The sequence below is a fragment of the Dasypus novemcinctus genome, chromosome 3 (genome assembly GCF_030445035.2).
Source record: "Dasypus novemcinctus isolate mDasNov1 chromosome 3, mDasNov1.1.hap2, whole genome shotgun sequence".
Taxonomy (NCBI): domain Eukaryota; kingdom Metazoa; phylum Chordata; class Mammalia; order Cingulata; family Dasypodidae; genus Dasypus; species Dasypus novemcinctus.
In genome coordinates this window covers 172,558,962-172,586,737 of record NC_080675.1, presented here as the reverse complement: position 1 = coordinate 172,586,737, position 27,776 = coordinate 172,558,962, and the positions used below count along the sequence as shown (strand labels likewise).

The window sequence follows — 27,776 nt, the reverse complement described above, 5'->3', positions numbered from 1 at the left end:
TTGTCTCCCTTTGTTGCGTCATCTTGCTGGGTCAGCTCTCTGTGGCGTGCAGGTCAGCTTGCCTTCACAAGGAGGCCTTGGGGCTTGAGCCCAGGGCCTCCCATATGGTAGACAGGAGCCCAACTGATTGAGCCACAGCCGCTTCCCTAGCTGTTTTTTTTAAATGTTTTATATGTTTAGTTTCTCAATTACTTCATTACTGACTCTGTGTGTGTGTTTAGTTGTAGGTGTTTTTTTTTTTTAATATTTTAAAAAAATTTTTAGTTTTTGTTTTTTAAAGATTTATTCTTATTTCTATTCCTTCCCCAACCCCCACCTCCCGTTGTCTGATCTCTGTCTGTTTGCTATATGTTCTTCTGGGTCTGCTTGCATTCTTGTCAGTTGGCACCGGGGAATCTGTGTCTCTTTCTTATGTCATCTTGCTGCATCAGCTCTCCATGTGTGTGGTGCCGCTCCTGGACAGGCTGTGCTTTTTGGTATAGGGTGGCTCTCCTTGCAGGGCACACTCCTTGCGTGCAGCAGCGCTCTGCATGGGCCAGCTCACCACACGGGCCAGGAGGCCCTGGGTACCAAACCCTGGACTTCCTATATGGTCAGCGGACGCTCTATCAGTGGAGTCACATCTGCTTCCCTTAAATTTACTTTTGAAAGATACTTAGGTTACATAAAATGTTACATGAGTTATATTTATATATATAAATATAAGGGAGTCCCATACGCCCCACTCCCCACACCTACTACCACTTTTCCCCACATTAACAACTTCTTTCATTAGTGTTGTACATTCATTGCAATTGATGAACACATTTTGGAGCATTGCCACTAAGCATGGATTATAGTTTACATTATAGTTTGTACTCTCTCCCACTCAATTCTGTAGGTTATGGCAGGATATATAATGGCCTATATCTGTCGTTGCAGTGTCATTCAGGACAATTCCAAGTCCTGAAAATTACACCTACCCCATATTACCCCATATTACACCTCTTTTTCCCTCCCCGTCTTCAGCACCTCCAGTGGCCACTGTCTCCATACCAATGATGTAATTTCTTCCATTGCTAGAATCACAATAAGTTTATAGTAAAATACCAGTAAGTCTACTCTACTCTGGTCCATATTTTATTCTGCAATCCTGAGGGTTCTGGGATGGTAATCCCTACTCCATCTATAATTGAAAGAGTGCTTCCATCCCCTGTGGCTGTTGGATGGGACTCTCTTGCTTGCAGTTATAGACTCTCTCAGTTCCTTGGAGTGGTGGTTGTCCTCACCTCTTTATTTGTTTTCCTGGGTGAGTCCAGGTTGTGGGTTTTTTTGTAGTGTACCATTTTCTCTTTTTTTCTCTATTTTTTAAAAGTTGTTTTCATAGTAGTTACCTTTGTAATTGCAATCAACATCTTAAATATAATCAGACTTGTACAACTCTAGTTGCAGTACATACAAACTTTCTACTCCTAAATAACTCAGTCCTTCTCCATTTATATTGTTAATATAACATTTTTATACATTGTATGCTGATTAACATAGATTTTAAGTATTGTTTTACACATTTGCCTGTTAAATCATGTGGAGGGGACGGAAACAGTTACAAACCAAAAGTACAATAATACAGGATTTTATATTTACCTATGTAGTTATATTTGCCAATGTTGCCAGTGTCCTTTATTTCTTCTTATGGCTTCAGTTTACTAATATTTATTTATTATTTATGATCTTAAACAGAAGAAAAATTATAATTAATAAAAAATAATTATTTTAAAACTTGTAATGTTAGAAAGAAAATTCCTTAAGTCTAGGGTAGGGAAATACTTTGTCTATAAAAATAACTGTTTGACAGTGTTCTTCTAACAAGTTAGAAATTAAGCATAGTATTTTAGTACTAATTCTGTGTGTTCACTGTTTTGTTAATATAAGTATAAATGTTTTAAGTTTGGATAAATAATTTGCTTTTTGTTTTAATGCAAATAATATGTATATGATAATCAAGAATATGGATACATTGAAATTGTACACACTTTTCAAGCCTGAAGAATAAACAACTTTTTTTTTTTTTTAAAGATTTATTTTTATTTATTTAATTCCCCTCCCCTCCCCCGGTTGTCTGTTTTCTGTGTCTTTTTGCTGCGTCTTGTTTCTTGTTTCTTTGTCCGCTTCTGTTGTCAGCGGCACGGGAAGTGTGGGCGGCGCCATTCCTGGGCAGGCTGCTCCCTCCTTCGCGCTGGGCGGCTCTCCTTATGGGTGCACTCCTTGCGCGTGGGGCTCCCCTACGCGGGGGACACCCTGCGTGGCGCGGCACTCCTTGCGCGCATCAGCACTGCGCATGGGCCAGCTCCACACGGGTCAAGGAGGCCCGGGGCTTGAACCGCGGGCCTCCCATGTGGTAGACGGACGCCCTAACCACTGGGCCAAAGTCCGTTTCCCAACAACTTTTAAAATATCCTATATTCACTAACAAACCTTGGAACAATAAAAAAAATTAGTACTGACACAAGAAATTTTACATTAAAAATACAATTGTATACAGTTTTTCAAAAGTTAAAGTGATTTTTAAAAGTTTTCAATATTCAAACAAAATAGTAACTTTTCATTAACTATGTAGCACGGTTCAAGTATTTTTCTAATTTTATATTTAGCCAACTAGTACATGATATTAAATGACATTTTTTCCACTTAAACAATGGGGACTTATTAGCTTACTGTTTTGAGTCTCAAAAATGGTCCAAATCAAGCCATCATCAAGGAAATGCTTTCTTCCCAAGGACCGTGGCATTCTGGTGTGGCTGCTGGTGGTCCTGGAGTCCTTAACTTGTCACATAAATGACTTTTTATAATACATTTCCTTTCAAAAGATGATTGTTATACAAAATAGTGCTGAACAAGTCATCAGTACATAAAAATTGCACACATCAATAATAAGGCATTTGCAGCTAAGTCTCCAAAAATATCAGGATTTGTGTAAACAAAAACTATGTATGTTCCTTAGGAGAAAATGTACTACTGTAGATAAAACATATTCAGTGGATTGCGACCTTTAAACCATAAAATTTTTGACTACCACACAAAGCCAAAAAAAAAAAAGGCAAAACCTATCATTTTAATAACTGGAAGATGTTACTTATTCATTAGATAAAAGGTGGATACTTTTTTTTTAAACTAGCATTGAAAAATAAGTATTTTGAAACTAAATATCCATCAGTTTATAAGAATAAATATACATACTTAGTTATTTTTAAATATTGCAATATAGGAATAGTATCCTAGCAATGAACATACATTCAAACAGTAGTTTTAAAAGTTTTCCCACATTGAGTCTTAAATCTTCTACCTTGTCAGTTGCCCAACAACTTTCAAAAGAATTTTTTTTCCTGCTTTAGTTGTTTATTTTCATCTTCTTCGTCATTTAGGTCTGTATTTAACAAATCAATTTCTTCTTTGAGTTTTCCAATTATTTCTTTTTTATCTTGCATCAATCTCACAAGTCTTAAGTTTTCTTGCTTTTTTCTTATTACTTCCTTTTCAAGATCTTCAATTTGCTTTTCCAATGTGCTACTTGAGACCAAATTACGTGAAGCATTTGTATCCCTGTTATATCTGCTGAACCCACTTCTGTCTGTCTGAGGTTATCTATTTGAGACATCTTCAGAAGCAAAAGCTATGCTTTTGTATCTGCCTGAAACTGTTCTAGATGGCTCTTGTAGCAGATAGGAGCTGCCTGGATCTGTTAATAATAAGCTTACGACTTCTGTAATTGCACGCTTCGTGTTCATATTCATCTAAGCACTGTGACACGTGGATGTGGACCATGCCAGGGGAGTGCCCCTTCTCTGCAGCTTCCTCTTTTCCAGCTGCCTTTTGTTTTTCCTAGGACTGTGGTCCGAGTTCTTGTCCTTCTCTCAAGGGCCATCCCATTCTTCCTTATCGCCCCAGAGTGGCAGTGTCCCTGAGCCGGTGGCGGCAGGGGCTTGTCCTTAGGCCTCCCCTGGCAGGGGATGGCATGGACTAGGATCACGGGACTGTCCTCATACTTCATATCCCTGATCTGGGGGTAGCAGGTACAACTGCACCAACTGAGGGGCCTAGCCTGTCTAATGTCCTTTTATTTCTTCTTGAAGGATTCCCTTAAGCATTTCTTTTAGGGCATATGTCCTGGTAATGACCTCTTTTTTCTTTTGGTAAATGTCTTTTTTTTTTTTAAGGATTTATTTTATTTGTTTCTCCCCCCACCTTGTTCCCCCCATTGTCTGCTCTCTGTGTCCATTCGCTGTGTGTTCTTCTGTGTCTGCTTGTATTCTCATTAGGCAGCTCCAGAACCAATCCTGGGACCTTCCGGAGTGGGAGAGAGGTGATTACTCTCTTGCGCCACCTCAGCTCCCGGTTCTGCTACGTCTTCTTATTTTCTCTCCTCTTTGAATTATTGAGTCATCTTGCTGCGCCAGCTTTCTGCGCCAGCCAGCACTCCTGTGCGGGGCAGCTTTCCCACGCTGGGTGGCATTCCCACACAGGGGGGCACTCCTGTGTGGGGTGGCATTCCAGCGTGGGCTGGCATTCCACGTGGGCCAACTCACCACATGGGCCAGCTTGCCCTCACCAGGAGGCCCTGGGCATCGAACTCTGGACCTCCTGTATGGTAGACAGGAGCCCAATTGGTTGATTCACATCCATTTCCCTGTAAATGTCTTAATATCATCTTTTTGTTGTTTTGTTTTGTTTCTATTTGTCTTTTTCCTTCATTTTTTTTTTAAGGTTCATTTTATTTATTTCTCTCCCCTTCCCCCCTCCTGCCCCAGTTGTCTGCTCTCTGTGTCCACCCGTTGCATGTTCTTCTTTGTCCGCTTCTGTTGTCAGCGGCACAGCAATCTGTGTTTCTTTTGTTGTTGTTGTTGCTTTATCTTGCTGTCAGCTCTCCGTGTGTGCAGCGCCACTCCTGGGCAGGCTGCACTTTCCTTTGTGCTGGGCGGCTCTCCTTACGGGGCGCACGCCTTGCACGTGGGACTCCCCTACGCTGGGACACCCCTGCGTGGCAGGGCACTCCTTGTGCGCATCAGCACTGCGCATGGGCCAGCTGCACACAGGTCAAGGAGGCCCGGGGTTTGAACCGCAGACCTCCCATGTGGTAGGCGGACACCCTAACCACTGGGCCAAGTCCGCTTCCCTTCCTTCATTTTTGAAGGATAATTTTGCTGGTATAGAACCTGGGTTGACAGTTTCTTTCTTTAGGACTTTAAATATGTCATTCCACTGTTTTCTAGCCTCCATGGTTTCCGATAAGCAATCGATGTTAATCTTACTGGGGAGTCCCTTGTATGTGACAAGTCATTTTCCTTGTTGCTTTCAAAGTCCTCTCTTTGTCTTTGGACAGTTTCATTATATATATATATTTTTAACACACAACTTTAGAGACTTTTTCTTTTTTTCCCGTTGTTTGCTCCTTTTTTTTATTCAATGTTTTTGCTCATTGTCTGCTTGCTTTTTTTTTTTTCCTTTAGGAGGCACTGGGACCTGAATCTGGGTCCTCCCATGTGGGTGGTAGGTGCTCAACTGTTGGAGCCACATCTGTTCCCTCCTATAATGTTTCTTGATGTAGATCTCTTAGAGTCTGTCATGCTTGGAGTTCGTTGAAGATCCTGGATATGTGTATTCATGTCTTTCATCAGATTTGGAAAGTTTTTAGCCATTATTTCTTCAAATGTGTTTCTACCCCTTTTTCTCTCTCTCATCCTTCTGGGACTCTGCTGATGAATATGTGGGCATGCTTGATGGTGTCCTCTGCTGCTGTTTCTCTTTTTTGTTTTTTCATTATTTTTCTTTCTGTCACTTACACTGAATAATTTCAATTGACTTATCTTCAATTTTGGTGATCCTTCTCTCTGTTCAGATCTGCTATTTAATCTCTCTCGTGAGTTTTTAATTTCAGTTTATATTTGCAGCTTCAAAACTTCTGATTGATTTCAGCCAGATGTTGAATCTGTCTTAAAAGGTTCTTTTCATTTCAATTTTTATTCTTTGCTGCTCCCAAGTTTCTGATTGGTTTCTTTTTATAATTTCTATTTCTTTATGTTCAGTGTTTTCCTAGTTTCCTTTGGTTCTTTGTTTATGGATTTCTTTAGCTTATTGAACATATTTTAGACAGTTGATTTAAATCTTTGACTAAAGTTACAATATATGGGTTTCCTCAGGGGTGATTCATCACAATTTTTTTTTCCTGTGAGTGGACTTACTTTTCTGTTTCTTTGTGTGTTTCGTAATTTTTTATTGAGAACTGTTCATTCTGAGTATTCCGTTGTTATAGCTCTGGTTTTTGTGGTGGTGGTTGTTGAGGGCTGTCACCATCGATTTGTGACTTTTCCAAACTATTTTGCTCCTAAATGGAATCAAAAGAGAAAAGAAAAAAGAAAAATAGTGCCTTTTCAAGACTCTTCTGCCTCTTTTGCCTGAGGAGGGATGGAACAATGGCCGCCCTCAGTGACCATCCCCCAACTCTGATGAGCAGCCAGACACCCCCCCACGCCCCCAGATTTTGGAGGGCTAGGTCTTTATAGTCTACCTTGAAACCAGGCAGTGGTTCCAGAAGCCCAGGCTGCAGTTCCTACTTCAGCCAGCCACCCAGTTAGATGATGGGGATGAAATTCACCATTATTTACTGCAGTTCATGAGCTTCTTCATCTGGTTCTTCCCTGGGTGCTGCAAGGGTTCCCATAGACTCCAGGGTTCTCAGATCGTTGATTCAGACATTTCCTGCTGTTCCGTTCTCTAGACGTTTTGGTGAGACTGATTCCTGGTGCTTCCTACTCTGCCATCTTCCCACAATCCTTTCTCTCTATAGTCTTTTTAATCTGGAAGTCTTCTGTATTTTTTCCCTTCTTGAAGAGTTGTTTTTCAGAATGTCTGTATATATATTTTTAAAATACAAAAATGGGCTTATTTTTGGAACCTTTGTTTTTTCACTTAAAGTGAAATGTCTTTTCAGAGCAAATGTCTTTTCAGGTCCCTATTTTCACACCTACATTCAAGGTTTTCCATGATCTGACTATAACATGTTTTTCCAGATTTCTTCCAGTTCTCTCCAGCACCATATTTTTACTCCTTGAGCTGTCTGCCTTGGCAGCTAGTTATTCTCACTACTTTTACCCATTTTCCAACCTTAGCCCAACATAGCTCACACTATTTCCCTCACTTGAAATGCATTTCTGGTATTGTATAAGCTTATTCAAATCATAAATGTTTCGAATCTGCGGAGTAGTAAAAACTTAAAAGAATCAGTTGTCAAGTCCTTCCTGTGTGTCAAGCTGTGTAACTTTGGTGGTCACTTCTCCTTTCTGATACTTAGGTTTCCTCAATGGTAAAATGAGGGGATGGAGTTAAATGTCATTGACTATCCCATGATTATCAAAGACCAGATAAGTATTGTCGAAAATTGAGTGCTAAAGGGATTCAGAAGCAGAAGTTTACTACTGTTGGCTGTTGGATGAGATTGAGTTTAAACTTACAGTTGTGAGGCCCAACCGAAATAACTTGTGTGAAAGTCCAGAAAATTATAAATATTAAATAAATGTAATTGGTGTTTTAGCTAACATGTGCTGCATGGTACTGTGATTGAGGGAAGAACGGTGTTTGGGATGCTGGTGGCATAACCATTCTAGTATCTTAAAAGAATGTCTCAGAAGTTCACCTTCCTAATTGTGGTACTTGAAACTTAAATTGATAGTGCTCTCGATTGCTTTGCTGAGTGGGATAATTGTGGATCTGATCTCTTCTCTTTTGTTCTTACAGCTCTATTACCAAGTCCTAAATTTTGGAATGATTGTCTCCTCAGCACTAATGATCTGGAAGGGGTTAATGGTAATAACTGGAAGTGAAAGTCCAATTGTAGTGGTGCTCAGGTAACAATTTTTCTTTTCAAGGCATGGAATTTGATTAAGTTAAAAGTCTTACTTGGGAGAAAAATTGAGATATTGAATAACTAATACATCAGTCCCTTAGAAACACTCTTTCCCAGATGAGGGCCAGTAGTTGTAACTACTGAATTGTGAGGAATTCTCACTTTGTTTAGGCACTTCCTATTCAGAACTCCAAAGGGCTCATGAACTTTCTAGAGAAAGGTTACTACATGAGCTTTATTTTTGGCACATTTAGTATTTGAATTCCTTGAAGTATTTCATCTTACTTTATTTTCTTGAAATTCTTCTGTCTTCACTTTTATTCATCAGCCTGATATTTAGCTGTTAATTTACCAGATTTTATGGCATCCGTGTGAATTAAGTTTTCTGCAGCACGTTTTCAGTGTTGTTACAGAAGCATCACTAATTATTTCCATGTTTCTTGTTGACCTTTAAATATAATTTCTACACTAGACTTCAGGAATGTTTAAGATTCCAACAGCATCTCTTAAAGTGACAAATATTACTGAATTTTTTTCTCCATTCTATTTTCCATCCCTATCCTTGCATTCATACTCTTAATAATTTAAAAACCTAATTTAGTAACTCATTTACCATGTGGTTAGTTGAGTCATTATAGATCAGTTTTACTTGGGGCTCAATTTTGTAAGCCGTCTCAGATCCTTTCTGGAAATAATGGAGTATAAATATAAAATAAATTGAACCATTAACATTATTTTGAGACTAGATAATTGTGTTGTTTTTTTTTCCAAAAGATGGATTTGAATTTGACTCCCTCATTACTGTCCTGTTACATTCTTCCAGCTCTAATAAGTGGTTGGAGGCAGTGAATCTCCAGTAGACTTCTGTTTTCTTACCGGTATTGTAGTTCTATCTTTATTTGTTATCAAATAGAACAGTTTTCTTTGTTGTTGTTTTTTAGAGATCTAAAGAAATTTACAGATTTAAGCTGGGGAAGTATTTCATGTAATACCCAAGGAATATAGTGGCTTGGGTCTCTAGATCTTTCATGGTTTAACTGCAACCTTGGGCAAGTCACTCATTCACTGAAGTGTAGTTTTCCTCATGTGTAAAATGAAGCCTAAAGCTAGATGATGTCAGAGGACCTTTCTAGTCCTACAGTGCTGTGTGGCCTTAAGTTTCCAGACAATCTTGAATTCAGTAGAGAGCTTCAATTTGTGAAATATTCAAACACTAATGGACGGGAAAGCCACATTAATTGGCACTCTAGGGAAAAGATTTAGAGAGAGGGCCCAGACAGGCTTATTTTGGAGACTCTTCTGGGATTATTTCAGTTCCTTTCAGTGGAGGTATTTAAGTACAAGCTGAGACCTCTTACCTGGGGATGTTGGATTGAAGAGGGGATTCGACTAGAGGACCTGCTCAAAACATTGTTGGTCATGAAAGTGGAAAAATTATAATACCAATTGGGCTTACAGGTGGTGTTTGGACTAAGTTATTTGGTAGTTATTGATTTATTAAGTGAATTGTTGGTCTGGAATAAAGAAATTAAGAGAAACCAGATCGTATTAGAGAGGATCTAATCAAGAATGGAAGGACCAGTCATTAAAGAAAGGTGATGTATATGATTGGATAACATCAAGGAATATAATTTTTTCCTGGAGCCAAATATGCCTCCAATAACTCAGGCCAACTGAGATTCACTTTTTGACCTGGACTTTTGTGAAGACTTTGTGGGTAAAGACAAACACTTTTCATATTATTTATTTTATTAACTGAAATTTCAGGGTATATTCAAAGCTGATTCTTTTTTCCTTCATAAAGCTGAAGTCAGTTTAAAAAATACTAAGCTATTTAATAATAATTGCTTATAAAATTTATCATGATATCTTAACGTTTATCAGATAAAAGAAGTTTACTAATAATTCAGTGTTTAAAAAGTTTTCCCCAATTTATTTCTTTAGTAAACAATACACACTTCTCTCTACTCTCATCTACTACTCTGGTTTTAATTGCCATCTGTGTCTGAATTCTTAAATCTTTTTCTTTCTCACCCAGCTTTCTTTCTGGAAGTCTAGATTTTGATTTTCACCCTACACTGGACATATCCATCTGGATGTTGAAGATACACTCAGAACTCCACATGATAAAAATGAAATTCATCTCTTTTGCCACACACCTCTTCTTCCTACTATTTCTGTGACTGTTGCCGCCATCTGCTTAATTGCCAATGTTCAAATTAGGAGTTATTCTTGAGTCCCCCTTCTGTCATAACCAATTGGCCATCATTTTGTTATTCCCCCTCTCTCTGTTATACCCTTTTATAGTTGTCCTCCCTGCTGTTGTTCCATTTCAAGCCCTCATCATATCCTGCCTGGGCTGTTGTAGTGACCTTTAAAAAAAATGCTTTTATAATCAGAAAAAATGTTAATATATTTTCATTATAGGAAATGTTGGAAATAGAAAAATACAGATGAAACTGTTTCCCATAATTGAGATAAAATCACGATTAACAGTTTAGTTTTTTGTGTGTATTTTTTTTTAATTGAGGTAGTTCTTTAAATGTATCCTTTCTCTATTTTTCCTATTATCATTCTGTATCCGTGTTTAGAGAAGTTTTTAATAACACTTTTTTAATGGTTGCCAACTATTCAATTATAAATAATAGCCTGGATAACTAGTCTGCCGATCTACCTTCTCTTCTTTTACAGTTTACTCATTCATTGACTATTCAGGTGTCTTCTGTATATTCCATGTCTTCTGAAGTGATTTTTCTTAAATACAAATACATTATGATACTCCTTGCTTAAAATTCTAGAGTGACTAGGAGGTAGTTTAGCGCAGTGAATGAATTCTTTTGGACTCTCTTAGTTCAATCTCACCTTTTATCATTTTATATATGTATAACTAAACTTCTCTAAGCATTGGTCTTATTTGTAAAGTTGAGATAATAATACCTATCCCATAGAGTTGTTCTGAAGATCATTAAAAAAAAAAAAAAATCCCAACTTGAAAGACCACTATACATACAGTAAATGCTCAGTAAATGTCATGGGTCAATTAGAGCAACTCAGCTTTTATCCTGTTTAAATACTTACCAAGCGAAGTTTTAACAAAGGTATGCTAACTTAAAATAAAACTTGAAAACTACATGCCCAGAATGCCTTTTTATGATATTTTCACCAAACAGATATCCTGTCTTTTGCATGAATACCTTGTGAAAAAGAAAACTGTCTGCCCTACAAGGAACCTTAAGAAATCATGTACCCAGGGCTAAGAAGCTAAGGCCTCAGAGGTGAAAATGCTGTGGTTCCCAAATTTTGCTACACATTGGAGTCACCCGGGATCTTTATAAACTACTGATGTCTGCCTCCCGTCCCCAGACATTTTGATTTAAATGGTTTGGGCTATGACTTGGACATTGGAATTTTAAAAAACGTTTCCCAACTGATTCCAGTGTGCAGCAAAGTTCGGAAACGCTGCTATATTCCCTTTTATAGTGGGACCAGACAGTTCAGACGCAAGTGTTCAAAACATTTTGTTTTTTATGTTTTTTAATGTAACGTTCTTTGTGATCTATTAACTTTAACTTAAAAAGTGTAAAAAAAAAAATTATTCCAGTGTTAAATTTCATTCTTTTTTTTCTTGCTAAATCTGTTGTTGAAAGCTGGAGCTAGAGTTCCTGAAAATACTTCTCCTTAGAAGAGTATGGGCTGCTTCTCCTTAGAAAGAAAGGGCTCATTAATTAGTGCAAATATTTTAGGACATTTTTAGAACTTGGTTTAGGTCAAAATAAGGAAGAAGTGAGAAACACTGTAGAAGTTTGCCATCATTAGTTAGTAACCATGGAATTGAATCCTTTCCTGGTTTTCTGAAATTCTTTGGTAAAAATCTCTGTTCCTTGGTTGTCTTTCTTTCTCCTTTAAGGCAAAAGAAAATTTCGTTGATAGCACAAGTCTTATCTCTGTAGCTGACTGTTCTTTGACGTGATGAGCTGTTTTTCCTTCTTAATGGGTTGAATCCATAAGGTCATCTTGGTCTGTATCTTTGTAAATGGCAGAAGAAGATGATCCAGTTCTTATTTGAATATTTGAATATGTTTAGTGTTTTCAGATGAAGTGAGAATAAGGGCAGTGTTTTTAAAGTTCATTCTTTCCTTTAATATTCTGTTATCATTTGAAATTTTAAAAGGTTAAGGAATTAGTAATATTGCCCTTTTCAAGATTTAAGCTCCTTTGAAGAATAAAATCTGAAATGGACTAGTTAGTGAAGGCTAATATTAAAACAACTAAAACAACCTTTAATGAGTATAGCTCATTAGTCTGGGTAATCTATATTTTAAGAATAATACACATTTATGGTGATACAGTTATTAAGGTATAACATATACTCCAAAGATGATACTTTTGATTGTTTTGTTGAATATCTAGTTTTGAAAGTAAATTTAATTTGGACTTTTTGTTGTTGTTGTTAATTATTCTTTCCTTCCCAGTGGCAGCATGGAACCTGCATTTCATAGAGGAGATCTTCTCTTTCTAACAAATCGAGTTGAAGATCCCATAAGAGTGGGAGAAATTGTTGTTTTTAGGATAGAAGGAAGAGAGATTCCTATAGTCCACCGAGTCTTGAAGATTCATGAAAAGTATGTGCCAAATATATCTTCTCCACTTCTAAATATTTTTATGTTTTAGTGTTTGCAGTATTTACTTTTGGCAGCCTAAAAATTGAGAAAGGGTGGGGAATACCTATGTTCTTCTTTCAGTCCGTTTTTTTGAACGCCTGAAGGTTTGGTGAGCATTTGGAATACTATAGTTATTTATTTACTTAAAGTGGTTATTTATTAAATTTTTTCCCCTGAAGGTTTTTCAAGAGATTCTTCTTGGTTCCCATCTAGTCCTCAAGCAGGTCCTTAACCCTATATCTAACCCCCCAAAAAGTGTCATAAGGGTTGATTCCAGATGGGATCTTCCTATATAATGGAGTGGTAGTCCTAATCTTTTTTTTTTAGATAACACTTTAAGGAGATCTAATGCACATTTCAAATAAGAATAAATATATCGACCTCTTCAAATTCCAAAGAAAATTTGTGAAATCTTATTCTTTTAAATATAAACTCTTGAAATTTTAGAATCAGAAAGGACAGATGTAAAATCTTTATAGAATTATCTGGGGTTTAAGGTGGGATATAACAATGAGCAAATATTTTCCCCTTCTAGGCCTCAGTTTCCTTATCTGTAACATAAAGAGGTTCAGCAAGACAAATTATAAGATCTCTTTGAGTTCTAAGCCTATGGCCCCCTGTATATGTGCATACTCCTCACCCCCTCTTTTCCAAGTCCACAGTATTTCTAGTTAAGGAAAACTTTCAGAAAGAAGGAAGGAAGTGAAAGAAAGGGGAGGTGACCTGGAGAACATGCAAGAGAGAAATGAAATGATTAGGGTGATGTAGCTTCTTTAGTAGGAGGAAGCCCTAAATATTATTCTTACCACTTCTAAAGTAGTTTATTTTCTCTACTTAAAGAAGAGGGAACTGAAGAGTTCTTTTTCTTTATTGATTAAATAAATACCTGGACCATTGTGTTATTTGGTTTTTTTCCCCTGAACTTCAGTATGTGTTTTGAAAGATTATAATTTTAAAATGGCATTCTAAGGTTTATTGTCTGGGCAGAAATAAATTTTTAAGTTTAGAATTGGGGAGGTTTATTCAGTAGAGATATTGTTCTCCATATTTTCAAAATGGATTTGTGGCCTGTTGTTATATATGTAATATTCCTTTGTAAAAATGTAAATGCCATATAAAACTTTTCATCTGTGAAATGTCTATCATGTTAACATTTTTATTATTTGTGTGTTTTTACTCATGATACTCTATGAAATTGAAAAATACAGAAAAGCACCAAGAAAACAGTTACCTACAATCCTACCACCCAGAGATGTTAAAATTTTGCATAATTCTCTTTAGGTTGTATAAACAAATATATTTTCTTCCTGTGCAACACTGGCATCTGCCCACTATAATATTTAATCTCATGGACATGCAGAAAAATATACTTGGTATTATCATATATACAAAAGATCCTTGAACTGAAAAATTGACTTGCTAAGTACTGGTTAATATTATGAGTTTGAATCTGTTATGTCCTTTGTGCCCAACCCGGTCATTCACAGTGTTAGATATTCTTCATAAGAGCCTAATTATACTATCTGACTATGTAATGAAAAAGAACACATAATCTTGAGTTTGCCTAACTCATTGCTGAGTTCAGGCAAAATTCTGTTGTCAGAAACATTGAGAATTCCAATGTTTGGGGACAGACAATAGTAAATTGGGAGAAAGTTGTTGACATTGTTTTTTATTGAAGATTCAGCTACCTTTTGCATTGTAATGGTACTGTATTTTTAATTAAGGAGAATTATTCTTCCTCATTCCTACATGATATCTATGCGAGGACATTGAGCAAAAAGCTAGTGAAGGCTCTCCTTTCTGAATTTAACAGGTGAAATTGCTTTTAACTATTTTCAGTTAACTTAATTCTCTTGTATAGCCATACTTTACAGTATTGTGATGGATAAATTACATCATGAGTACTTTGAGCTCCTTGGAGGTAGATTATATTAAATATTTGTTACCTGGGCTAGCAAAGAGAAAGTGTCACATAAATAGGTTTTGAGCAAGTATTTTGGGCCTGTGAAGTGTGAAGTAGGCCTAATAAGAGCTGGTTGGCACCAGAGAGGATTTATTCCACCACGGTAAGTAGATGGAGGCTTAAGCTTTTTCACAAAGCTATTTTGGGCTCTCCTGATTACATCCCAGAGAGGGATAATTGGGTGTGCTTGTTTGTTTGTTTTGTTGGCAAGTCAAGTATTTGTGAATAACCAGACCCTTTCTGGCCTTGGGGTTTCCCATCTCCAAGTTTTTTTCTCTTCATATCTGAATTTTCTTTTCTTAGTCCATGGAGTTGATATTATTTTTATGGTTGAGTTGACTCTTCCTTCCTGCTGCTCCAAACTTTCATTCTGCACCCAGCCCCTCTTGTCACTTGTCCTCTCTTACCCTCTAGGATTTTTCAGACATTCTTTCACTTACTTTGAGTTGTTAGCTACAGATCATTTTTCTCTGTATATATTTGCATTTTTTTCTAAATGGAATCTCATTTTTAGTGTGACAGTTTGCACATAACTTTCTTTGGTGTTTGCAACACCTCCCAATTTAGTTACATCTGCAGATTTAATGTCTGTGAGCCAGTTTCTAACTTGGAATCTAAGTGAATATTAGTCCGTAGATGTCTGAAGCTAATTTTCTTCTTTCTGGTATAGTGATTGGTTCGAACCCTACTTTGTATTAAGTTTAAACTACTTTTCATCAACTGTAAAATGTATTTTGCTTTCAATTAAATTTTAAAATTACCATAAATCTCATGATTTTCTCTATTAGAATTAAGCTAATAGTTTTTTCTGGTCCAGCAAGATGCTGTGTCTATAAACCCTGGTATGTCTGGGGGATTGGGATTTTTAAAATACTAACTTTTTTTCCCCTAATATAAAGGAATACATTGTTGGAGAAAAAATTTTAGAACATACAGGTAGTAAGCTAAAGAAATCCATACTTAACTGTTGTTTTATATCTTGGTCTATTTTGTTTAATGCCTTTCCTCCCCCTCATCCCTCCAATTTGGAGAGTTTCTAACATACACAAAAGTAGGCAGAATAGTATAATGAACCCCCACAATCTATCCCCTAGTCCAAGAATTATTCATCTCTGTCCAGTTCTGCCTCGTCTATACTCCTACCTCTTTACCCTCTCCTGTATTATTTTGAATCAAATCCTAGATACTATATCATGTCATCTATAAATATTTCCATAGATGTCTACAAAACATAATCACTAGTTTTTAAGTATAACTACAATTAGCATGGTTATACTTTTCTGAAAAAAAGAACAATAATTCCATAGTATCATTAAATTTCCAATCTTTGTTCAAATTCCCATATCTTTTTTTTTTAGCTTGACTCCAGATCCAAATAAAGTCTCAGTTGCAATTGGTTGATGTGACTTTAAAGTCTTTTATTAAGTTTATAGATTCCTTTGCCAGTTTTCTTTTTTCCTTTCAATGTGTTGGTTGATGAAACTGGGTCATTCCGTAGTTTCCCACAGTCTTCATTTTGCCAATTACATCCTGTGGGGTTGTTTAACATGTTCCTTTCTTTTCTTTTCTTTTTTTTAAGATTTATTTTTATTTATTTCTCCCCTCCCCGTTCCCCCCATAATCTGCATTCTGTGTCCATTTGCTGTTGTTCTTCTGTGTCTGCTTATATTCTCATTAAGCAGCTCCGGGAACCAATCCTGGGACCTTCCAGAGTGGGAGAGAGGCGATTACTCTCTTGCACCAGCTCCCTGTTCTGCTATGTCTTCTTATTTTCTCTCTCCTGTGACTCTTGTTGCATCATCTTGCTGTGCCAGCTCTCCACGTCAGTTGGCACTCCTACTCAGGGCAGCTTTCCCATGTGGGGCAGCTTTCCTGCACGGGGCGGCATTCCCACACAGGGTGGCACTCCTGCGCAGGGCCACATTCTCATGTGGGCCGGCACTCCGCATGGGCCTGCTCACTTCATGGGCCAACTTGCCCTCAGCAGGAGGCCCTGGGCATTGAACCCTGGACCTCCTATATGGTAGACGGGAGCCCAATTGGTTGAGCCACATCCATTTCCCCCTTTACTTTCTGTATTAAGAAAATTGGTAGTTGGTTTATATTTTTAATAGGAAAAAATGAGATTATACTGTACACACTATTTTCTATTCTTTTATTTGCTTAATAAAATTTATATGAGAAATAGCTTTCAATGTCATTAACTATTCTTCTATAACATTGTTTGTAACGCCTGCATAGTCCTTCAACTCCTTAACTATTAATAGTTTGTTTGCAGCTTTTCTTTATTATAAACTACACAGTTATGAACACCCTTTTAGCTAAATAAAGATTTATTTTGAGATTACAAATGGTGATAAATTACCACAGTGCCACATGAAGTTTCAGTAAATGAGTACATTTTATGCTTTTCAAATTGAGGGTATTTGATGACTTGGGTTTCCCTTACTCTTTTTTTTTTTTTTGCCCTTACTCTTTGAAGGCAAAATGGACATATCAAGTTTTTGACCAAAGGAGATAATAATGCGGTTGATGACCGAGGCCTCTATAAACAAGGACAGCATTGGCTAGAGAAAAAAGATGTGGTGGGAAGAGCAAGGGGGTAAGTATAGAGGGCATCTCCTGGGCTTTTCATTGCACTTAAAACACGGTGCGCTCAAGCCTACTGTCTGCTAATACACCATTGCGTATAGTGGTTTGGTCTTGGTTCCACATTTCACCTCTGTGTCTTCTGAAAAAGTATGCTTCTTAAAAATGTATCCCTTCAGGTGTACTACTCCAGAGGGAAGGAACTGGGATGCAGTAAAAGAATAGAATGTTTGCAGTCAGAGAGGAAAGTAATTGAAGGACAGAAACATTTGAGATTATGACTGGGAAAGTTCAAAGAGTGAAAAGAGTTGAATGACGCATGGAAAAGAAAAACCCAGATGTGAATGGGGCAGACATGAGAGAAATTGAACACAGGGATTGAATATCCTGTGCCTTTGTATTTGAGGTTGTTAATAATTAAACAATGTCAAGAACGTAGTTTGTGTTTTGGGTGGAGAAAAAAAAAATGGAATGTTAGAGTGTTGAGATGGCAACTTGATTGTACAGTTTTAAAATCATAATAGTTTATTCAGTTCATTCAAGAAATATCGGGCACCTTCCATATGGTGCTAGGCTCCAGGGATCCAGGGCAGTATTAATCCTGCTGCATGAATTTACATTTCTTAAGTATTTACTGAGCCAGCAAATTAGTGTTCATCTAAACTACGTTTATCATGTTCATTTATTCCAGTGTTGTATTTCTATTCTTGAAAATGATGAGTCAAATGAAATTAAAAAGTTATATTAAGCCTGTTTATTTCAGATTTTAATCAGGATAACAGATCAGTGGAGGACAGGAATTGTAAGTTTCTGGTGTGAGGAAGTATGGGATTGTTACTACCATAATGTTATTAATAGTATTAACAATAACTCACGTTTATTAGGGCTATGTGCCAGATTGTTATTCTAAGTGCTTTACAAGCATTACTTCATTTTAACCCCAGAACAACCCAAATATTCCCATTTTACAGATGAGGAAACAGATGAGTTAGGTTACATTTCTAAGGTCACGCTGCTCCTAAGTGGCTTTGAAGCCCACCCTCTTAACCACATCAAAATTACTGGTGTAGCATTTCTCAAATGGTTATCTGCTGGTTCTCACTATGTGGATGCCTCCTGACACACTTACACTCTCAGCACATCTCCTTCTCCTGGCATAGAACAGATATGTGGATACAGAGGAGTACACTTTTTTTTTCCCCTCTCCCCTTACTCCATCCCCCCCAGTTGTCTGCTCTTTCTGTTCATCCACTGTGTGTTCTTCTGTGACTGCTTCTATCCTTATCAGCGGCACCAGGAATCTGTGTTTCTTTTTGTTGCGTCATCTTGCTGTGTCAGCTCTCCGTGTGTGTGGCACAATTCCCTGGGCAGGCTGCACTTTCTTTTGTGCTGGGCGGCTCTCCTTAACGGGGCGCATTTCTTACGCGGGGGACACCCCTGCGTGGCACGGCACTCCTTGTGCACATCAGCACTGTGCATGGGCCAGCTGCACACGGGTCAAGGAGGCCTGGGGTTTGAACCGCGGACCTTCCATATGGTAGGTGGACGCCCTATCCATTGGGCCAAGTCTGCTTCCCCAGAGGAGTACACTTTTTTTTTTTAATTTAATGATTATTTATTTATTTATTTATTTATTTCTCTCCCTCCCCCCAGTTTTCTGCTCTCTGTCCATTCACTGTGTGTTCTTCTGTGACTGCTTCTATCCTTATCAGAGGTACCAGGAATCTGTGTTTCTTTTTGCTGTATCATCTTGTTGCTGTGTCAGCTCTCTGTGTGTGCGGGGCCATTCTTGGGCAGGCTGCACTTTCTTTCGCGCTGGGCGGCTCTCTTTACAGGGTGCACTCCTTGCAAGTGGGACTCCCCTACGCAAGAGACACCCCTGCGTGGCAGGGCACTCCTTGCGCGCATCAGCGCTGCGCATGGGCCAGCTCCACACGGGTCAAGGAGGCCCCGGGTTTGAACTGCGGACAGGAGTACTCTTTTGAACAACCCACCACACCAATGGAGGAGAAAGTGCAAGCTATTAAGTGAAAGCAGCCTCAGTTATAGTGTGATTACTGCTCAATTTGGGGACGGAGAGCAGACCAAAACAAGCACCATTGTGTTTTGTCCCCCTGCAATGCTGGGTTTTTTTTGGTGCATATCCCCAATTCAGGGAACATCTTTTCCTATGATGGAGCAAAACATACTTTTATTCCAAATTAGGTCAGGTGTTCCAATATGCTCTTGTTAAGATGTTTATTCAGAGTCATCAACCTCTTTGAATCTTTTTGTTTTTCATTTGACTGTAGAAGTACAGATTCATGTAAAAACAAGGAAATATGAATCATTAAAAAGCAAAGTCAGGGGGCAGATGTGGCTCAAGGAGTTGAGTGCCTGCTTTCCACATGGGAGGCCCCAGGTTCAGGCCCCAGTGCCTCCTGCAAACAAAAACAATATAACAAGCAAACAAATAAAAAATACCAACTCAGGAGAGCTGATGTGGCTCAGTGTTTGGGTGCTAGTTACCCACATAAAAAAGGTGCCAGATTCAATCCCTTGGCACCTCAAAAAAGTAAAAAAGAAAAAGCGAAGTCATTTCTCCTCTGCCCTGCCTCCATAAACAGCTACTGCTAACTTTTTGGTTTATATTCTTTTAGCCTTTATTATTTATATAGAGAGATAAAGATGCCAATATTGACATGTATGTACGTATGTAAACACATTATATGTGGGGAGAGTGGTCACACTCTTATAACATTTTTCACGTGCAAAAAAATTGCTAGTATCTTTACAAATCAATAAATATATCTCCATTATCATCATTTTCAAAGGTACACTCTTCTACTATATGGATGGACAATACTTTTGATTTAGCTATTGTATCTTTGGCCATTCTGATTGTTTCCAGTTTTATACTTGAACAATTGTATTTGAACACTCTTGTGTTCAGTGCCTCTGTCAAGCACTTCTTCATGGTTAATTCCTAGGTGTGGAATTGCTGGGTGAAAGCTACACACATTTTGAGGATAAATTTTGCCATATTGTTTAACTTACACTTCTACCAGTACAACTGTGTCGCTTTATTTGCATATTGATTCTTAAGTGTTTAATACAGCTTGCTTTTCCCACTCTGGCTCATTGGTGGGGTAAAAGATGCAATATGCCAAAGGTTCTAGGAGTTATGTTTTTGCTCAAGTAAACTTCTTTTTGAAGAATTTCTGAAAAACCCCAAACTATGTACAATGCCATTTCAAAAATCCCAACGTTAAAAATGTAGACCTTTTTGTGGCATTTAATAAAAAGATGTAATAACCTGCTACTCTCTGGATTAAGTAACTTTCAATGAAGCATTAAACATCTGGGACATGAACAGCAGGACCATAGGATCTTAAGTGTACAAATTCACTTTCTATTGATTATACCACCACTTACCTTGACACTTAATGGGACATATCACCTTCTTTAGTGGAAATTGTGTTTATAAAACACAAAACTAGGGGAAACGGACTTGGCCCAGTGGTTAGGGCGTCCGTCTACCACATGGGAGGTCCGCGGTTCAAACCCTGGGCCTCCTTGACCCGTGTGGAGCTGGCCCATGCACAGTGCTGATGCGCGCAAGGAGTGCCCTGCCATGCAGGGTGTCCCCTGTGTAGGGGAGCCCCACGCGCAAGGAGTGCGCCCCGTAAGGAGAGCCTCCCAGCGCGAAAGAGAGTGCAGCCTGCCCAGGAATGGCGCCACCCACACTTCCCATGCCAACAGAAGCAGACAAAGAAACAAGACGCAGCAAATAGACACAGAGAACAGACAACCCGGGGGAGGGGGGAATTAAAATAAATAAATCTTTTAAAAATAAATAAATAAATAAAACACAAAACTGATATTTTGAAGTCAGGCTGTACCCAAACGTTGAGTGTAGAGCTGACTGTGGTACAAATGGGCATTTTTTACAATGTTTTTTAAAAACACTTGGACACTAAGCCATCTTACATTGAGGTCTTTTAAATTGAGATGTAACTCATATCCTATAAAAGTTACCATAATAAAGTGTACAATGCAGTAGTTTTTAGGATATTCACAAATTTGTGCACTATCACTGCCATCTAATTGCAAAACATTTTTATCACCCCAAATTGTATTCCCATTAGCAGTCACTCCTCATTTCCCCTTCCCCCAGTCTCTGGCAACCACTCAACTCCTTTCTGTCTCTATGGATTTGCCTATTCTGGACATTTCATATAAACAGAATCATATAATATTTGTCTTTCTGTGTCTAGCTTCTGTCACTTAACATATTGTTTTCAAAGTTCACCCCTGTTGTAGCATCTAATAAAAGCAATTTTAGAAAATGAAGCTAATTCTGAACCAATTAAGCATTTGATAGAGGTGATTCTCTCCAAACTCAGGAAGTTGAAAAACATAAAAGGACCCTGTTAATCAAAAAAGGATAGAAAGCAACAACAGAAAAGGATAAAAGACTGGCAAAAGATCAGGGAAATGAGAAATACTGACAGTGAAAATGGGAACAAAATTGTAAAGAAGGAGCAGAGTATTTGAACTCTGTTGACTGAAATCAATTTTATTCATACGGCTTTTTATTTAACTTGAAACATCTTTCAGAAACAATGTTCCTTTTTTGATCATTGCATATTCTTTTATTAATTCAGCTACTGGGGTCCAGACTTTCCAGATGCAGACCCCTCTTGACATCTGACAAAATCGAGCTGGGGTCTCCTTTTAATTTTTGTGGCATCTTTACTGTTCTTTTGTCCAGAGCATCAGCAGTTAGTCCCTCTTTCTAAGGCTATTTCCTCAGCAGCAGCTTTGATCCCAAGAACTCCCAGGGAAATGTGTTTAACCATACTCTACCTTCTAGATGCTAACTTGGAGTTGGCTTTGTGTATGGCATTTATTCTACTTATTTTAAACCTCAGTCTGCTTCTTAACAAGTCTGATTTGAATTTAAAATGAGTGAGGATAGCAGCTTATGCACTTGATTATCAAATCTTTGCTATCTCTGTCAAAAGTGAAAGAGTGGTACATATAAATTAAATCTTTTGTTTGACTTTGGAATCCTTCTTCATTCTGGTAGCCTTATTTTTTGCTTATGTTACTATTAAAATCAAGTTCTTCCATTTCACATATAGTGGGCAAGAAAAAGCCAACCTAAAAAAAAAAGGGTTCTATGGATAATTTATAAGCAGACTATGTATGTGGTCATTAGCAACTAAAGTGATTCTCTGGGCATAAATGTCATTGCATGGAGGTAATAAAGTAAGTCTCAGGAAGTGGATGTGGCCCAAACAATTGAGCTACTGCCTACACACGGGAGGTCCCGGATTCGGTTCCTAGTGCCTCCTAAAAAGGATGAGCAGACACAGAAAACACACAGCAAATAAATACAGAGAGCATACAGCAAGTACAAATAATAAGGAGGGAGGAGGATAAATAAATAAAACAAATCTTTCAAAATAAAAAATTTTTAAAAAATAGTCTCTTTCCATGAGAATGGCTGCTTATGGATCATCACACCAGAATCAGCAGCTTGGTATAATTTTAATAATAATCATAGATGCTTTTAGAGCTTTTAATCTGCATTTTACTGTGAGGCATTTGCCAGACAGAACCCCTCCATGTTCTTAAATTAGATGATTTACCTACACTGAAGGGATTGCTTTTAGGAAGGTGTTGGAAATAAGACAAAATAAATAATAGTTATGGAAAATATATATATATTAAAAGAAAAACGATTTAAAAGAAAAAATATAAGGAAATCTCTATCCATCCTCCTTGGGCTTAGCTATGCCAACCTGTAGTGGCTGTTAGTTTTAAGCTCTTGACGGTCCCAGGGGTTGAGACTAAAGCATAGGCCCTAAACGGGGATGCTCTGCTGTTTACAGTTGCCACTCCTTGCTATTCCATGCATCTCACTTCCTTTAACTGCTTTAAGTTTTGTTTGCAGGAGTGCTACTTGGGCCGCATTTCCCAGAGATTCCCCAACTCAGTAAATCTGAGGAAGATATACAAATTTGTAAACTGTCCAAACAGTTCTGATGAAAGGGCTTTAGGTTTTAAGAAACATTGACTTACGGAATGGGAATTTGGGAGTGGGTTGAGAGAGATGGGTCTGGGTAGTACAGCTAGAAGGCGGGGAGGTAGCCTTGGGTATGGACAGGAAACAGGAAGTAAGGGGAGTTACTAGAAGGAAGTGAAATGCAGGGAAGACAAAATTTCTCTTTTTCCAGTTTGCCTAAGGCTTTGATGAAGGAGGTGTGACGTGGAAAATAACTTCTCTTTACTTCTGTTTGTGCTGCCAAAAATTGTGGCTGCCCTGATCTGGGCTGTTTTAAAGTTTGTAAAGGTTCGCTTCTCTTTTCTAGGACAGGCTGTAGCCTAGTACAGTATCAGCCAGTCCACTCCAGAGTCCAGCAGTAAACGAGGAAGATGAAAAAGAAAAACTGTACATTTGCTAACTGCTTTTCCCTCCCATACTGATAGTAGTCTGCTAGTTTCCTCTGAATTCTTAGAGTGTTGGGAGTCATTTGCATTGAGGGAAGAATTGCAACCGTGGGAGAAAATGAGATCACAAAAGAAAGAGAAAAGAATGGGCCTGGACATTCTACGCCGAATTAGCCAGCTTTTTACTAGATTCCTGCTATGTACAAGGCACTACATCTGGCCTTGAAGATAGAATGTGGAGCAAGATTGACATCCTTTTTGCCTTTAGAGAGCTTATCGTGTAGTAGGGGAGACAGACACTAAACAGCTAGTTGCCCTTTATTTCATTAAACTTGTGATGAGGGCCTCAAAGGAAACATCTCAGGTACTATGAAATTGTTTATCAGGTGGTCTTTTTCCCGCATTGTAATCATTTTATTAACAAAAGGAAGCATTGGATTCAAACAGTAGTACAAAATACAATCTCTGTTTTGTTTCCTGTGGGTTAAATTGTGCATTTATAATAATAATAAAGGCTTTCATAGTTAACAAAAACAAAACAAACCCCTTCCCTATTGAGTTTCTTCTTGTGCAAAACAAAAGCATAAAAAGCACAAAGTTTTATCCATGGAAGGATTTTTTAGCAAAAGGGAAACAAGCAAATAATAGCAGCTAAGCTTTTCATTTCCAATTATTTTCTGTTTGGGGGTATAGTTAGCAGAAATGGACTTTAGGGATAAGAGGAAAGAAAGAGCTGGTGGGGAAAAAACCAAAAACAAAGCTAGAAGCCAGAGAAGTGGGTGGAGAGACAGATTTGAGCTACAGAAATTCAGAAGAAAGGATGGGCTCATCAGTCAAATGCTGCAGAGATGTAGAGGAAGGTGAGGGCGGGAAGAGTCTGCTGCACGTGGGCCAGGAAACAGTTCAGGATTAAGAGGGCCAGAGCTGGAGCAGATTGTTAAACAAGAGGGTGATGAAATGTACTTACACTTAGTTTCTGACACTTAATGTGAAGGACTTTGTAATGTTCTGGCTGTGTTGGCCTTGTCTCTCCACCTAGATTGACAGTTCCTTGAAGGTTTTAACGACCAACCCAGTTCCTAGCACTGTATCAGCAGGTAGCATTAGATTCATCAACCAGAGGTTTAAGACCTTTGGATCTGGCGCTGGTTCTACCACACAGAAGCCTTGTGCCTTGGGCATGATCAGCTGTTTCCTCATCTATAAAATGGTGATATTTCTAACTTCCCTTTCACATGGGCTGATGAAAGGATCAGATATGATAGTATATGCAAAACTAGGCTTTGTGAACTGCAAACTAGTATTCAGTAGAAGACACTGAGATTGTTCAATAATGATACTGGCTGCTGTAGGAAGTTCTGTGATAATTTCTGCTTTTTTTTTTTTTAGATTTGTTCCTTATATTGGAATTGTGACGATCCTTATGAATGACTATCCTAAATTTAAGGTAAGAGCTTATACTATTTGTTTTATTAAAAAGATATTCTTTTACTTATTTTCAGAAACTATTAAATGGGTTACAGTTAAAAGGTGGAAGAAAAATTGAATAGTTTATTGTGGTCATAAAGACCAGTTTATTAATTAACCCTGAGAACTTGTGAACTTTAAAAAGCTTTTCTGACTTGTGATTTTGTGTTTATTTTCCAGTACGCAGTGCTCTTTTTACTGGGTTTATTTGTCCTGGTCCACCGTGAGTAAGAAGTCTGCCTTGCTGTTCCTGGGAAGATGCTGTCATTTTTGTTACTGAATGTTTGGAGTAGATATTGGTCTGTGATTGGTGGAACGGAGAACACACATTTGGCTTCTTGGTAGCACTGGTTTGCATTAGTTCATGTTTCCATGCCAGAGTATGTGTGGGCGGGTGCATGTGCACCACAGAGTGCACTCAAGGGGACTTTCAATCACAGGACTTCCTATGTTATCATTGTCACACTTTCGCATTTTTGTACATCAGTGAATTTTTTATATTAAAAGGTTGAGCCAAAGCCCCCAGTGTTTGTATTTTGAAGCCAAGCTTCACTTCTAAAGTGCCTACAGAGTTCTGTAAATGAAAATGCAGCTCTGCACGAGTTTGAAGCTGCCATTCCCCCCCATAATGGGAATGGCTTGAACTTAGGTGATCATAAAGTACTTCTCAAAATTTTGAATAAAAGACTTTGCACACTGAACCCCTTATCCCTGACTTGTGTTTGTCGGGAAAACTTCTGAAATTTGCCTTGCTGTGCTGGTTCCTAGCACCCCTTAAGGATACAAAGACTTTGGTATGAACAGTTCTTTAGCTAAGAAGGTGTTTTGTTTGTTTGTTTTGTTTTTATAATGCAAAAATAGCCATTTATACAAAATCTCTTAGTTGTAAAATTGATTGTTCACCAGGGTATGACTCAAATAGGTATAAACTCAGCTAGTGTTGCTGAGAGCTCCAGAAAAACTCATAACCCTTTCTACACTTGAGACATTCTCAGCCCTTTCTACATGATGGCAGTGTGCTCTTACATCTGGGAGAGACCTGATGAAGGTGTTGGAGTACAAGCATTCCACTCATTTTCTTTGAACTCTTAATTTCTCTGAACCTGTCCCCTCACATGCCTGGCTTTGCTTTTTTTAATGCAGACCCAAAGAAGGCAAAATCTATAGTAGTGTATGTAAAGACCAGTTGTGTGTATTTCTTGTTTTAGTATTAAAGCAGTTAAGGAAATAGGGAGTCTAGAGTAAGCTGATGTATTTTAAGCACAAAATACTCTTAAATTCTATCTGTTCTCTTATGTTAATGTGAACTCTCAAAGTAAGCAAAATGTTCTTTCTTGGGGTAAATGAACAGTTTCTATTTTTTTGTTCAAGTGGGGTGGAAATCAGTCCACAGTATAATGCTCATGGAATGAGAGTAGGGATCATCAATCTTCTGAAGCCCTCCCCTTTTAGAGATTAGTGCCATCCCAAGTCCATTAACTTTTAATTATTTATTTTTTAAGGAGGTGCCATGGGTTGAACCCAGGACCTTGCACCTGTGAGGCAGGCACTCAACCACTGATCTACACCCACTCTCTGTTAACTTTTTTGAAAACTTTCACCTTCAGAGTTTGGATATAGGCTCTTAATAGTGTCAACGGTCTGAAACTAGGCAAATTACTTGTAAAAAATGCTTCTTTGAACCTCTGTAAGGCTTATATAGTACTAGGCATTTTCTCATGAGCCAAAAAGAGTACTCCAACAGCACAGAATTGCTACTAATCCATTTTTCCCCCCTTAGCTGCAGAGTATAGAGTTAACTGCTCAGCATAATCAGGGCATTAGCTCTGCCTTCTTACCACCCTTTCTGGGATTATGGGGGGGGGAGTGGTATGCTTTACTAGCCAAGATTAGAATCTCTGAGATCCTAGCTTGCCTGAGTTTTAAAACATTCTTGTACTTGAATCTTCATCTATCCAGATTTCCCCTCTTTACATACTTATTGGGAGGAAAGCAGTATGATTTTCCCCACTTGTATATTTTTCCACCCTTACTCGCCAGTACCCAGTTTTAATATTTTCTTGTTTGGTGCTAAAATATAAGACTTAAAATTGGGATATTTTACTAATATAATGTATTTTAAAAGTGCTTTGAAAGTGTAAAAAATGCCAAAGATGTTTAATTTGGTACTTTCTGAAATTATACGATTTTTGTGGTTTGATAGGGCAAGTGGGAAGTTGGGAGGACTCAACCACTGAGAGTAAAGGGAATCAAAGAGAGTATACGAGTTGATGAAACTTTAAAGGAAAATTAGGTAACGGGATATTCTTTTGGTTGTTGCCACTCTCCTAACCCCAACTACTAAATGCCTGTTCTCAGTTCTAGTCCTGTGTCTCCCTGTTCCCACTGGATGCTTCTGCCTGATTATTCCATCTTTAAACTCAAACTCTTCAGAGTTCTAATCCTGTCTTCTTTTTTCATTTTTCCATCCTTGCAATCTTCCTGTTGTGTTTCATGATGCGAGAAGTATTGGTCTCCTCTACCAGGGGAGACCCCCTTGAAAGCATCATAACAAGACTGGCTTCATATCCTTGTATATTCCCTAGGCCCTATCACAGTGCTTTGTACAAATACTTAGTAAACACCACAGTTGCAAAGCCCTTGAAAATTCTACTTTAGAGGCTTAGGTTTTTCCTCCTCAGATTTGTTTGGATTAATAAGTCTCCTAGAAATAGTGAGATTCACAAATTTCCAAGCATTAAACCTCTTTGGAGTTTGGAAGAGTATTGATTTTAGTTAC

General features: G+C 38.0%; 1 protein-coding gene across 1 annotated transcript in view; it reads left to right on the top strand.

The window, feature by feature from the left end:
• The window catches only part of SEC11A (SEC11 homolog A, signal peptidase complex subunit), a 54,878-nt gene extending 29,180 nt beyond the window's left edge, over window positions 1-25,698 (top strand). Inside the window, exons 2-6 of the mRNA XM_004479608.4 lie at window positions 7,768-7,877; window positions 12,349-12,498; window positions 16,986-17,105; window positions 24,920-24,977; window positions 25,178-25,698. Of these exons, the coding sequence (XP_004479665.1) occupies window positions 7,768-7,877; window positions 12,349-12,498; window positions 16,986-17,105; window positions 24,920-24,977; window positions 25,178-25,228 (489 nt within the window). The 3' untranslated portion in view covers window positions 25,229-25,698. The remainder of the gene's footprint in view (window positions 1-7,767; window positions 7,878-12,348; window positions 12,499-16,985; window positions 17,106-24,919; window positions 24,978-25,177) is intronic.
• Window positions 25,699-27,776: the final 2,078 nt, after the last annotated feature.